This window comes from Halichoerus grypus, chromosome 4 (assembly GCF_964656455.1).
Source record: "Halichoerus grypus chromosome 4, mHalGry1.hap1.1, whole genome shotgun sequence".
NCBI lineage: Eukaryota > Metazoa > Chordata > Mammalia > Carnivora > Phocidae > Halichoerus > Halichoerus grypus.
The window spans coordinates 61,445,459-61,455,297 of record NC_135715.1 but is presented as its reverse complement, the minus strand read 5'-3'; the positions used below and the strand labels follow the sequence as shown (position 1 = coordinate 61,455,297).

The window sequence follows — 9,839 nt, the reverse complement described above, 5'->3', positions numbered from 1 at the left end:
TTTATATACATTGCAGTTGTGAAAGTTGGCCCGCTAGCATTATTCTCTCTCTGCCTGGTTATGCGTGTGATGAGACTGATGTGGCAGGATGCTATTCTATTTTTAAAAATAGTTAAACTTCCTATTAAATTTTGGATAATTCTATTCCAGGGTAGTCAGTTCTATTTGATAAAACCACTATCATTCAGATGTATTATGATGTAAAATTCTCAAGTTGTTCAAGGAAGTATTTACATCAGGTTCTAATGAGGCAGCCCCCATAAATTCTCTTTATATGAGCAAAAAGCACAAGGGTGGAAACTCATAATGGCCAGGAATTTTGATGCATCGTGGAGGGTTAGGGAAGAGAAACCTTAACTATAATCTTCTTTCAAAAAGCAATTCTTAAAAATTGGGGTTTCCTTCCTTCCTTATTGCCAGCTAAGTATCCCCCCCCATACCTAAGCCTGCCACCTGGTCTGCGCCTAAGCTCTGTGACTTACGGCTGCGTGCATTTTCAAGGGAACAGTACATGCTGTTCAGCCACAAGACGTGTTCCTGTAACACAGATAACAGCAAGTAATGTAGTCCGATCTTTCCCTAAAAAGCCTTTAGATGGGTTGTTGCACTGGCAGCTGGGACCCTTTGAGGGCTATTTGGAGGGGAAAAGAGCACCTGTATCCAGGCCATGTCCATAAATAAGGACAAGTAAGATACAATGAAGTGAAGGTACTTAGAATAAAATAGCATCCAGTACCAAAGAGAATAGGATTCCCTATGGACATAGGACTAACCAGTGTTTATAATGAAAAGATGATCTTTCTTCACAGAGTTCCCTAAATTTAAATGAATTTGGCTGGGAGCAGGGTCAGGGAGGGGAGAGGGTTGGATTTTTAAATAATCTAGATTTCTCTAGGCAGACATTTCCTTTGACTTCACTGTGATGCTACAAAAAAAGATAAAGAATCTACAGTAATGTCTGCTTATGTTTACCAAGATTCTTGTCCTCCCCCAGGACAGTGTGTGTAATGAAGCTTGAACACAAGCACCGGTGGGAAGCAGTTCTCTGGGCTTAAAACAGGCTTTGGTGCCAATCTGATGTTTATTAAATAGCTTATAAATCAAGTAGAGGAAGAAAATAGAAATGACCTTTCTAATCTGAAATTACAAATGTGAAAGTAGGGAATACTTATCCAAAAATACATAATAAGCCTCACACAGTATGGTGAGGAATCATTTTAAATGTTATTTTCAAGCTCTTAAATTTGGAACACAGTACCCAGAAACATAAAAGCACCACTGACATTTTACTTTGTATATATTTAAGGTTTCTCAAAAACATATGTACATAAATGTAAATATAAGCATACCAGCAAGGAAGTAGGTTTAGAAGACATAAATATGTGGCAGGGATTGTGAAGAACATGATTCTGTCCTAGAAAGGGAACTACACTTGATCAGGTATCAGCTACGACTTCATCAAAATATACCTCGACTGCAAACTCTGGACGGTAAATTTTCCATGTTTTTTGTTTATGGGGATTATCCAATTCATTTCTTGGAAGATAAAGCCTAGAAAAGAAGAAACATTGTTTCAAGCATGGAAGGTCAACCGAAGTTGGTCTCAGCCCCTCTCCTGCATCTCTGTTAGCTTCCCGGGAGCCAAGTCCCCCCCAGCCTTGACTAGCGAACAAAATCTTAATCATCAATAACAACATGTCACTGATTCTTCTCACATTGCCTTTTATGGAATTAGAGACATTTGACTTTAGTAAAACAAATTGCCATATGAAATCAGACTGGATGTGTATTAAAACCAAGTACTAAAATACCAAGTGTCTCTTAAATGAGAACATTGGCATATTTGGCTAATTAACCACCTTGTAACGAATAAAACCGCTGTACCTAGTAGTAGGGAAACCTAGTAATCTATAAAAAGTGAGGAGAAAAGTGATCTAATGTGTTGCCTCTCCAACATGATCATGGTGTTGTAAAGGAAAAATTGTGCCCCTTAGCAAGAACTACCCCGGAGCAGTAGCACCAAATGTTCTACCCAGCTGTCTCCTGAGGGACTTCCTTCGTGTTATGGGTCAAAGTTTGTTTACACCCAGGGAAAAATTTTCCATCAAACCCAAAGTTCACTCCATTAAATATGTGTATTAGAAGTATGTAGACCAGGGGCGCCTGGGTGGCTCAGTCGTTAAGCGTCTGCCTTCAGCTCAGGTCATGGTCCCAGGGTCCTGGGATCGAGCCCCACATCAGGCTCCCTGCTCGGCAGGAAGCCGGCTTCTCCCTCTCTCCCACTCCCCCTGCTTGTGTTCCCTCTCTCTGTGTCTCTGTCAAATAAATAAAATCTTTAAAAAAAAAAAAAAAAAAAGGTATGTAGACCAGATGTTCCATTTACTGTTGCCTTACTGGACTTGAGGTATGATGAGATGTTCAGATTTGAAGAAAAGGCTAGGATTATATGTAATGAGAACTGTCAGTTCATGCCATGTACAATCATAACTACTTCAAAACTTTTAAAAATATTTTTCCCTTTTTGTATTGGATGATGGATGGTATGATGATATCAATACATCTCAAATTCTCAGCACTGAACAAATACTCCTTAAAGTACTAGAGAACTAGAATTCTAGAGAACTTCTAGGCTCAGGAATGAATTTCCAGATAGGGAAGAAGTTTCCTTGGAATAGTAATCTTCAGTTAATTACTTTTTAAAAAAAACTTTTTGCAATTTGGTCACTAGAAAATCATTATTAAAAAAATGGAGACAATGATTTTTTTTAAAGCTGTCTTCATTGATTCTTACTGTGTCTTATAACTTCTGCCCTAGATTTAAGTATGTCAGTCACCTTAAGCTAGCTGAAGCCTTCCTCGAGGATGCCTGCCTTTTTGGCATAGAATTTGGTGGGCGGTCGGTCGGTCATCAGTAGATTAACACATATGGAGGACTTGCCATAGGGTAACTGAGCAGACTCACACTAAAAACTTATGGGAGGGATTTATTACCACACTCAAGATCTGATTAGAATATGTTTTAACTTATGTGACATAGTCCTATGGCATGAACTTTTAGGATAATGCCACAGTGGTTCTCAAGAATAGCCCTATATTTCACATAACCAGATTAAGGGGTGGAAGGCAATGAAGAATGGGGGACTTGAGGATTTCTTGGTTTCTATAAATTGAGGTTTGGAGTGCCTTACACAGACCTTGGAGATTAAGCCGTTTCTACTGGATTATATCAGAGCCATACCTGTTATTTTGTATAAAAGATGTATGGAACCAAAAGAAAAATGGGCAGTTGTCATAGTATTTAGGAAGATCCTAAAATTAAAAAAAAAGTTATTTTTCATAATAAAAATACTAAAAACTAATTCCAAAGGGATTAAATTTCTTTCTATATTTGTCAAACAATTGGAGCCATTAAACACCCATCACTTAACAGTCTATATAACCTTTCACGACACAAAGGAGGAGGCTTTAAGAAATGGCCGTTTCTTTCTCTTGTTTCTATCAAAATTTCAGGAAATGTCATTTTTTCTATATTTATAAACTCAGACAGTAGTCCTCTAATCTGGTTTCCATAGTGCTGACCAGAGACCGATGCCAGTTTATGTCCAAAGACATTGTCCATTTCTACAAGCAGTTACGTGGATAATCAACTGTATTAGTAATAAGAATACCTACACATGAAAGTTTTCATCTCATGGCCCTTGAAAAATCACAAAATTACCAACACTACCTGGGCCAGTACTTCCTGTACCAGTGCTTCTGCGCAGAGACCACTGATTGAGAGAGAGTTCAGACCGGCTTCAGGAATCAAAGGGTAGCCGTCTGGTAAGGGGACGATCCAGGTCACTTGCTTCCACCCAGATACCATTTCTCTATCAAACAGATTCTCCCACAACAGGGAGCAAGCAGGGGGTGAAGGAGGGCACAGGATACACACTCTAAATTGATCAACATTGTTAATTGTTAGCAGTTCTGCTTGATGATTTTAATAGGAAAACAGAACTACTGAGTCTTAGAAATTTGTTACATACAGAATAACACTTGTACACTTTGTGACTGCTCAGAAATTACTCATGATATTCAGAGTAATGACCAAAGTAAATGTCCTCATTTTTCATAAGGCAAATATTGGATTTAAAATACTATTTAAAATGAATTCTATATCAATTCAAAGGAAAGTCAGATCTCCCTCATTTTAAAGTACTTTATAAATTATGGGGAGCAATGTGTTTTGAAGATACAAAACAAAAATGTGATCACTACTCTGCAGTAAACATACTTTGGTATTTTTTCTTATTTGAAAATATATGCAAGTTGTACATCGTAAGTTTTTGATGTAGTGTTCAATGATTCATTAGTTGCATATAACACCCAGTGCTCATCACAACACGTGCCCTCTTAATGCCCATCACCTGGCTGTCCCATCCCCCCAGCCCCCCTCCCCTCTGAAAACCTTAGTTTGTTTCCCGGAGTCCAGAGTCTCTCATGGTTCCTCTCCCTCTGATTTGCAAGTTGTATAGAATTTAGAAAAAATAACTGAGCAAAAATCTCTTTACCTATGTTCCCTTTAAAAATTTTGTTATAGACCTGACTTGTTTTTCTCCCCCTCCCTGGCTAGGGGTTGACATCTCCTATCCTATTCCTTGCCAGGAATTGTAGTAAAGGAAAGCCTAAGTCAGAATCATTCAAAAGGCCAGACGAGAACACTGGCATAGGTTGTTTCTTGATTACTCACCGAAGAAGAGAGAAACTGCACTTTCACATCATCATACAGAGGTGGGCAGTTGGATAGATGAATTATTACGCTGTCTGTTTCAACATCATGAAGAATCTGTGAATGATCACATGGAATTCAGAACTATAACCGCAGTCAATGGGTGAATAAGAGTGAAGTTCAGTTTGCTTATTGAGCCTTCCTAGATTTATCAAGCACACTTGGTCTCATAGTGTAGTCATTACACATGTAAATAAATGTGAATTCTATACAGTTGCAATACTGTTTACATTTTTAAAAGGCCAACATGTTTGGAGATTATGGTACTGCACTGTTGAAAAGTGAAATATTCAGTTTTCTATTAGAATTTAAACATTACTGTTGAATGTGTGTCATTTGATTTTCATAAGCTAGGACACACTAAGAAGCTCAGTTTTAAAGCTGGCATTCACATTCAAAAAACAAGACGTAATTGGTCACGTTTTATCAAAAAGGTGTTTGCTGATGGGATCATAGGCCTTGTCCATAGCCGACTGCTGGATGGAGTGATCAAAGATCAGCCAAGTTTCTGGAATGAAGGACTTTGAAGCTATACTGAGTATTTCTTTGTTACTGATTTACCCTTGTATAATAGTCGCACCCACAATGAGAAATGTCTGTCCTAGTCCTTGTGCAAAATACAAAAAGAAGGTGCAGACTCAGGTGAGATTTCAGGGAGCTATAGACATAAGAAACAATAGTAGAATGGCATAGATTACATATCAGGCTGGATAATGAAGACTGTGTGTGGTTGTGTGCTCTGGGGAGGTTAATGAGAAGCACAGAGTAAGAAAGCTTCATAGAGGGGCGCCTGGGTGGCTCAGTCATTAAGCGTCTGCCTTCGGCTCAGGTCATGATCCCAGGATCCTGGGATGGAGCCCCATGCCCTGTGTCAGGCTCCCTGCTCAGCGGGAAGCCTGCTTCTCCCTCGCCCACTCCCCCTGCTTGTGTTACCTCTCTCGCTGTGTGTCACATAAATAAAATCGTGTAAAAAAAAAAAAAATGCTTCACAGAGGAACGAAATGGAGTTGGGATTGGAAGGATCTGTATACATGAGGAGCACTGAAAAGAGAATCCTGTGCAGACAGGGTAGTGTGGGGGAGGGAGAGGAAAGACCACCAAACCCATGAAACAGAAATGAGAGTGTTGTGTTCCAAGGGCCAGAGGGTACCCAATCTACTTGGAATGGATTCTGCAGGTCAAGTTACTGATAGAAATAAGCTCAGGTCTCATGTATGATAGGGAAATATATTAAAGGTTCAAGAGCCAGGAAATAAGTTGTTGAAGCGTGTGTGTGTGTGTCTGTGTGTGTGTGTGTGTGTGTGTGTGTGTCTGTGTGTCTGTGTGTGTGTGTATGTTGGGGGGCCATATCCTATGTGATAACATGGCCTATAGTTATCATTTAGTGATTATAGCTCACAAGGCAACTTCACATATATTATCTAATCGAATCCTCACAACACTTGAGATGTGATTTTTATTCTACAGATATACTGAGCCAAAGATATTAACTGGCTTTGACTACAAGCACACAGTGCGTTCTTCTCCTCTACTTACAGCCTTTCACAGTAGGAGCAGAGAAATACCTGCATATTGCAGATCTCTCTACACTGTATCATATGAGGAGAAGGAAAAGGTAGGGAGACCACTGTAGAGACCTGGGCATGAGCAAATGTGAGGTGCTGGACTAGGCGGTGGCAATGGGAACAGAAAGGAATGGAGAGAATGAAGAGAGATTTCAAAGGTATAATCAACAGGAATTGGTGACTGGATGTGGGCACACGGCGAAGAGAGAATCAAAGATACTACATTTTAAGGCCTGAGTGAGAGAATTCTGGTGTCATTTGCAGAGGCAGAGGAAAAGCTCATCTGACAAATTTGGATTGACAAATGTGGTTACATTGTTGGGGCAGAGGCAAATGTGCTTACGTTGTAGCTCCTGCACCTACCACATGGTGGATGCTCATAAACATGTGCAGAGTGGATGAAAGAAAAAAAAATAGTTTAAAGCAGGGGAATGGATGAGCAGAACCAAGAGTAGAGTATGTGCAGAGATAAGAACAGAAAGTCGAGGATCAGGTCTGGGTGAGTGCCTTCCGTGGGGCAAAGGGGAAGGAGTGGTGTTGGAAAAGTAATAGGAGAAGAAGGACAAAACCCTGAGAGGGAATTTTGAGGGTTTATATTTCTTAGACCCAGGAAGGTTTCTTATTGCTTTAGAAAAGGTAGGTAGTCTAAGGCACTTCTTCAGCATTTAAGAAAACACACTATCAGGTCCCATTGCTTTGGGCAAAGAGATATATATGTCCCTCATCTGACCACTCTTGCGTTACTTCTCACAGTGCACTCCCATAGGACATCTGAGGTAGAATCACTTGGGACATTGCTAACTCTAGAGATTCCTGGACCCCATTCCAGATTTCTTGAATCATACTTTTGGGGTACAATCTAGGTATCTGCATCTTTACAGGCTCCTAGGTGATTCCCATGCACACTAAAATTTCAGAATCAGTGCCATATTATAAAATGACCAAGAAGACAATATGGCTAAAAAATGACCAGATACATGAATTTAAAATTCTGATAGATTCCTGGGAACATGCTTGGCATGTATGGAAAGGTGAAAGGCAAAGCAACACTCTGAACTGAAAATATATTCTGGAAAATGCCCTAAAAAAACTATCTTGAATACAACATGCTGGTTTGACATTGAGATTTGAAACAAACACCAGAATTTTCAGTTTACATGCTCTTACCCAACAGTTTTTGGAAGCAGAACAGAAAAAGACGATCTTGTGCTGCATTATTATTTGTACTTTTAGATCATTTCCATTGCCTTTTCCAACACCTGAAGGAAATAAAGTTAGGCTCATTAGAGCAAAGAGCAAAATGTCTCACCAATTAACATTATGGATTAAGGAGAAAATTATGACAGCTAACAGTGTGTCAGTATTGAATCATTTGGGTCTTGCTTGGATTCTGTCTTCAAAAAACAAAGTTTTGAGCCCAACTTTGTCTCCTAAAGCACAATTTATAAGGCTGGAGGGGGAAAAAAAGACATATAGTTCAGCTCCTAGGACTTAGAATTTCATCTCTTCACCTTTCTAGAAAAAAAATTAGGGTAGGTAAATTGCAACCTTTCCTGCTAATGTGTTGCTTGCTTCAGACATCCGATAATGTTTCTTAAATAGTCTAAATTCCTCTTGCCCTCATCTAACTCCAGTTCCTCGGGCAGTCTCTAAGAAAATATTGGACAGCTGTATCCAAACATTTCTGTGGCATTCAGGACACATCTATAGACAAATGGTTTCTTGCTCTTTATTCCATTCAAATGACCCCCTTCTTTTAGTAGTTCTTAAAGGGCTGGTTTCTCAAACCTTCAATTAATTCTTACAGCTTTTCTTTTAACCATGAATGTCACAAATATGCACAGAAGTAAAGGGTACAGAATTAAAAACATATTCTAACAAAGTCATATATTAATCGCTCTTGATATTCATATTATATTTGCATTGTTTTCACTAATACCATATTATTAATTTATATTAAGCACCATCATTTCTTAGGCTTACTTCCCCCATCCCATTCCAGTTGCAGAACTCCTTTCCACTGATGTCCACCAGAAATCAGTGAAATGTAGAACTAAATTCAAATACTTATCACATGACAGGAAAGGGCATTGATTTATAAGCTTAATTCCCTGACATTTAAAACTTTTAAAATAAAGCATATTTACACAATATAAAAGGTAAAAAAGACATGAGGTGAAGAGTCTGTCTCACCCAAACCCACCTATTTATTTCTCTAGCTCCAAATGGATAACTAATATTTTTATGCACATATAATCAAATATGAAGTCTCCCAGAGATTTTTATATATGTATGCACAAATATGAATACATATTATTTCCCACTTCTGTTTTACAGAAACTGTGAATACCCTAACACTGTCCTGTACCTTGCGTTTTTTAAGTACATGTCAAAAATTTTATTTAACTCATTAATTAATTAAAAAACAGTAAAATATTACAGCTGATTCAAAGTAAACTACAAGCCACTGAGAAAAACAGTATGGAGTTTCCTCACAAAATTAGAAATAGAATTACCATATGGTCCAGTAATTTTGCTACTAGGTATTTACCCAAAGAATATTAAAACACTAATTTGAAGAGATATATACACCCTTATGTTTACTGCAGCATTATTTACAATAGCCAATATATGGAGGCATTCCAAATGTGTATCGATAGATGAATAGATAAGGAAGATGTAGTGAAGATGTGTATACACACACACACACACACAATGGAATATTGCTCAGCTGTAAAAAATATATATATATGAAATCTTGCCATTTGCAACAATGTGGATGGACCTAGAGGGTATAATGCTAAGTGAAATAAGTCAGAGAGAGAAACAAATATGATTCCACTCATATGTGGAATTTAAAAGAAAAAATGAAAAAAAACTCCAAAAAATCAGACTCTTAAATACAGAGAACAAACTGGTGGTTGCCAAAAGGGAGGTGGGTGGGGGGATGGGTGAGATAAAGGGGAATAAAGAGTACACATTTTTTAAAAGAATTTTATGTATTTATTTGAGAGAGAGAGAGAAAGCACAAGCAGGGGGAGGGGCAGAGGGAGAAGTAGGCTCCCCGCAGGACTCTGGGATCACAACCTGAGCCAAAGGCAGACACTTAGACTGAGCCACCCAGGCGCCCCATGAGAGTACAGTTATCTGGATGAACACTGAGTAATGTATAAAATTATTGAATCATTATATTGTAACCTGAAGCTAATATAAACTAATGTATGTTAGTTATACTTCAATTAAAAAAAGTACTGCACATCTATAGGGGGAAAAAGGCTGATGACATGAGTTTACAAACAGATACAAAATGGCTCAATAATCGCTTTCCACTAGACACAACTAATTTGTATTTTTATGTGTAAAAATTTATAGTATTATTAGTTTTCTACAACTTAATGAGTTATAAAGAGCTTAAAGACCATGAGAGGTAGAGATAATCCCAGAAGGGTGCACAAAACAAAATACTGCTCATTTCAAAGTCTTTCACCCTTTTTTCTGACAGT

At 38.3% G+C, this 9,839-nt stretch overlaps 1 protein-coding gene across 1 annotated transcript in view; it reads right to left on the bottom strand.

Annotated features, from left to right (window-relative positions):
- Positions 1-1,365: 1,365 nt before the first annotated feature.
- The window catches only part of LOC118541620 (phosphatidylinositol 3,4,5-trisphosphate 3-phosphatase TPTE2-like), an 80,374-nt gene continuing 71,900 nt past the window's right edge, over positions 1,366-9,839 (bottom strand). Inside the window, exons 13-16 of the mRNA XM_078070413.1 lie at positions 7,504-7,595; positions 4,733-4,828; positions 3,239-3,309; positions 1,366-1,551 (exon numbers count right to left, since the gene is read on the bottom strand). Of these exons, the coding sequence (XP_077926539.1) occupies positions 1,437-1,551; positions 3,239-3,309; positions 4,733-4,828; positions 7,504-7,595 (374 nt within the window). The 3' untranslated portion in view covers positions 1,366-1,436. The remainder of the gene's footprint in view (positions 1,552-3,238; positions 3,310-4,732; positions 4,829-7,503; positions 7,596-9,839) is intronic.